This window comes from Lycium barbarum, chromosome 9 (assembly GCF_019175385.1).
Source record: "Lycium barbarum isolate Lr01 chromosome 9, ASM1917538v2, whole genome shotgun sequence".
NCBI lineage: Eukaryota > Viridiplantae > Streptophyta > Magnoliopsida > Solanales > Solanaceae > Lycium > Lycium barbarum.
Window position 1 is genome coordinate 123,869,606 of NC_083345.1, and position 3,895 is coordinate 123,873,500.

The 3,895-nt window shown below is 34.9% G+C and overlaps 1 protein-coding gene across 1 annotated transcript; it reads left to right on the forward strand.

Moving 5' to 3' along the window:
• The first annotated feature begins 856 nt into the window (after positions 1 to 856).
• Positions 857 to 2,740, forward strand: LOC132608745 (AT-hook motif nuclear-localized protein 24-like). Its single transcript, XM_060322477.1, has 2 exons — positions 857 to 1,845; positions 1,942 to 2,740. Exons 1-2 carry the CDS (start codon positions 1,338 to 1,340, stop codon positions 2,361 to 2,363), a joined length of 930 nt encoding a protein of 309 aa, XP_060178460.1. The 5' UTR covers positions 857 to 1,337; the 3' UTR covers positions 2,364 to 2,740.
• Positions 2,741 to 3,895: the final 1,155 nt, after the last annotated feature.

Genomic DNA, 3,895 nt, shown 5'->3' on the forward strand with positions numbered 1-3,895 from the left:
CCTTAACCAATCACGTTTCAGTATTTAACTGTGTGACGAGAAAAGCTTTCCTTCTTTATCTTTAAGTCAAGGAAAACTCAAAACAAAAGGAACACTTATGGATTGGTACAGCCAAAGAAATGGACAGCTACCAAAAAAACAGTTGAACTTCAAGATTACTAATCATAGTATAAAAAAGAAATTCACACTATCAGCCTGCCGTAGCAGGTATCGATAACAATAAACAAGTCTCAGTCCAAATATTTGTTGGGGTAGACTATGAATCTTCATTGTCCATGTTTGTCCATTTAAAAATTATCTTAAGCCAACATTACATATTTACACAAAGTAAAAAATCAAAATGTAAAGTACTACTTTATATATATGTATATATATTTTCTACTGAAATAAGGATGTCTACTAGTGTAAAGACTCTTAGCATTGTACCTAAAGTAAACATATTACATGATTTAAACATATTCCTAATTAGAATCGCGTACATATAGATCTTTTTCTTTCATTATCATCTTTCTTTCGCCAAGTCCATTATGCATTGATATATTCCAAGAGACTATCCAAAAAACAAGCCATCTTAAATGACTTTCAATATTTATTTTATCCTCGATGTGTGCTACTTGCACCTTTTGACGTATATACATAGTTAAACAACCTTGTTTAACATTGTTGTAGCAGATAATATATATACCTTATTTTCTAGGTTACTAATCATATTTTCTATGAATTATGAATTGTCATTTAACAATCCATTACTGTAAAAATTATTTGACAGAAAGTAGCTCAAATTAAATAACATTAGGGGGTGGGGGAGGGGAGGGGACCAGTTCACCGTCCATATCACACTTAGACATAGCAAAACCAAAAAAAAAAAAAAAAAATATACAAAAACTCCATCAGATCTAAGTCTTCTGTTTTTCTAAAGCTAAGTTATTAGCTAACCCTAACTCAGCTCCTTCTCTATTCTCTTCTGCAAACTAAAGAAACAAAGTGAATTCAATTTTCTCTTCTTTTTTGTTTCAATAAAATCATTATCTATCTTTTCAAATCATTACAACCTTTCCCTTTCTTGTACTTTCATTTTCTTTGCTTCTCAACTTTAGTTCTTTCTCACTCTTTCCATACATCTACATCCCAAGAAACAAGTACAATTATCAGAGACAGATTCAGAGTTTTGAGTCAACGGGTCAAAGTAGATGTGATCTACTAGACTTATTTAGATTTTCATATTTCATTTCATATGTATAAGTAATTCGATCTGAAAGTAGCTAGCTAGTGGTTCAACTGATCAATCTGTTGAACTTGCTCTAGATCTGCCTCTCTGACAATTAAACTAAATTTCTATGGATCCGTCGAACAATTCGCTCCCCCCTCCTTTCCACACGAGGAATTTCAACTTACAACACCAGAACCACCACCACCACCAACAACTTCAGTTCCAAAGCTCGGAAGACGAACAAAGTGGAACAAGTGGCCTAAACATGTCCGGGCAAAAGCGAGATCGCGAAGACAACAACAATAACCACGATGACAACAACAACAATAACAATAATAACTCGAATGCTGGCGAATCGACTGATGAATTAGGCTTTAACGGAACAAATAGAGAAGGTGAGTTCAATAGAAGGCCAAGAGGTAGGCCTGCTGGATCCAAAAATAAGCCTAAGGCACCTATAATTATCACTAGGGATAGCGCAAATGCCCTTAGAACTCATGTTATGGAAATTGCTGATGGTTGTGATATTATGGAAAGTGTTTCAAATTTTTCAAGAAGACGTCAAAGAGGAGTGTGTATTATGAGTGGAACAGGCAATGTTACAAATGTAAACTTAAGACAACCAGCTTCACCAGGTACAATTTTTTTTTTTTTTTTTTTAAATTTATTTATAAATTTCATTTTTTTTCGATGACCGAGTTGGTAATGTTACCTTGTTTTGGGCTTATCAGGGGCAATTGCAACCTTACACGGGCGCTTTGAGATTTTATCCTTAGCAGGATCTTTTCTCCCACCACCAGCTCCGCCAGCAGCTTCAGGGTTGACTATATACTTAGCTGGCGGACAAGGTCAGGTGGTGGGAGGTTGTGTGGTAGGGTCACTTATGGCATCTGGTCCGGTTGTGATTATGGCGGCTTCATTTAGCAATGCTGCTTATGAAAGGCTTCCATTAGAGGAGGATGACTCAAATCAGCTTCCGGTTCAAGGAGGTTCACTAGGTTCTCCTGGAGCGACAGCTCCAGGACAAGGACAACAACAACAACAACAACTGTTAGCTGACCCGTCGATGTTTCATGGAATGCCACCAAATCTTCTCAATAATGTTCAATTGCCTTCCGAGGCCTATTGGGCAACAGGTCGACCTCCATTTTAACTAGTTGAGATTCGTAGAAGGGCCGGGTAATTTTCTTTGATTTACTTGTTTAAGTTCATCGCCCTCAAGTTTTGGATCGTGTGTCACGATCCAAAACTTGAGGGCCGTGACCTTTAATTAGTTAAAGTTCTCTCTCTTCCTCTCTCACTCTTCAAGAATTCTTAGCAAAGATTCTTAGGTAAAGGGATTTCAGATGTTAGACCATTTTGAGTTCTTCATGATTGTTTCTTTTAGTCACATCAAACTGAGTTAAAAGTCCTTTTTCAGGTTAGGTTTTTGGGTTTTGTGAGTTTGTTATGATGATCATATGATATGAAATGTTTGTCATAAATTGATCAAATGGATGTTGTAAATTTGCTAGTTTGTTGATGAGTTCCATCCCATATGAACTTAGATCATAGACTAATTTCAACTCTTCCTTATATCAAAGACAAGCAAATAGGAAATTCATGATTATTTATGAAACTCATAGTTGTGTGAGTTGCATCTAATTAGCACGAGCACATCGTTATTTCATAATCATGATAGAGTTGGATACAGACTTCTGAATTTATGGTTCTGAATTCTAGAATATACAGTTAATTGGGTTCTAAATAAATTATTTAGATATATTGAGTAACTTTCTTAACATAGATATACAGAGTTTTGACTAAAGCTGTTGCAGTTGAGTTCTAGTAATGACCATGCTATTTACTTAACAATTGTAGTACTTCATCCGTTTCAATTAGTTTGTCTTAGTTATTATTTGAAGAGTTAAAGAATTTTTCTTTGACCCTAAATACTTTTATTTTGTTTTTAGATATGTAAATTTTATTTTGAAAAAATTGAAGACTTTATGTCTGAAAATTCACACCAAACATTAATTAGTTTGACATTCGCACTCCGAATCAAGCCAAACAAATCGAAGCAAAAAAATAGTATTTATATAAGCTTATTTTCCAACATAATTTTCCTCTTTCAGTATTTGTTTTCTTCTTTAAAATCTTTTTAGTGTAATAAGTAGCTGCAGAACTTAGGGTTAAAATGAGGGGAGACATGACAGTGGTTTGCACGTGCACAGTTACTGAAGAAGCTCTTTCTCGAGGCAAAACCAATGTAACGTTTAGCGATATGTTCTCCCAGTCTGGCCTGACTGACCGTCTTTTTTTTTCTTTTTTCTTTTTTCTTTTGTAGTCTAAAAATATTCGAGGGCTGGTTAACGGAACAATTCAAAATTTGGTGAATAATAAACGGAAAAGGGTCAAATATTCCCTCGTACCATAAGAAAAGGGTTAATAAACTCCTCGTTATACTTTGTGTCTAAATATATATCTACCGTTATACTTTGAGCGTAAATATACACTTTCACTATTAAAATTGATCAAGGTGGATATTTAATCCTGACATTGTTATTTGATGAGTTGGATGTCACATGACATTTCACCTCAGCACCCCTAACCCATTATACCCTTTTCTTGATCTATTTATTCTTCCACCGCTAAATTTCTCTTTCCCTCCATCACCATTGTCTCCATTACTGACACGTACATCAA

Bases quoted from the DNA above. Each gene is read 5' to 3' on its own strand.
- LOC132608745 (XM_060322477.1), top strand. From the start codon at position 1,338: ATGGATCCGTCGAACAATTCGCTCCCCCCTCCTTTCCACACGAGGAAT. The intron at 1,846-1,941 runs GTACAATTTTTT...TGGGCTTATCAG, and splicing joins AAGACAACCAGCTTCACCAG to GGGCAATTGCAACCTTACAC.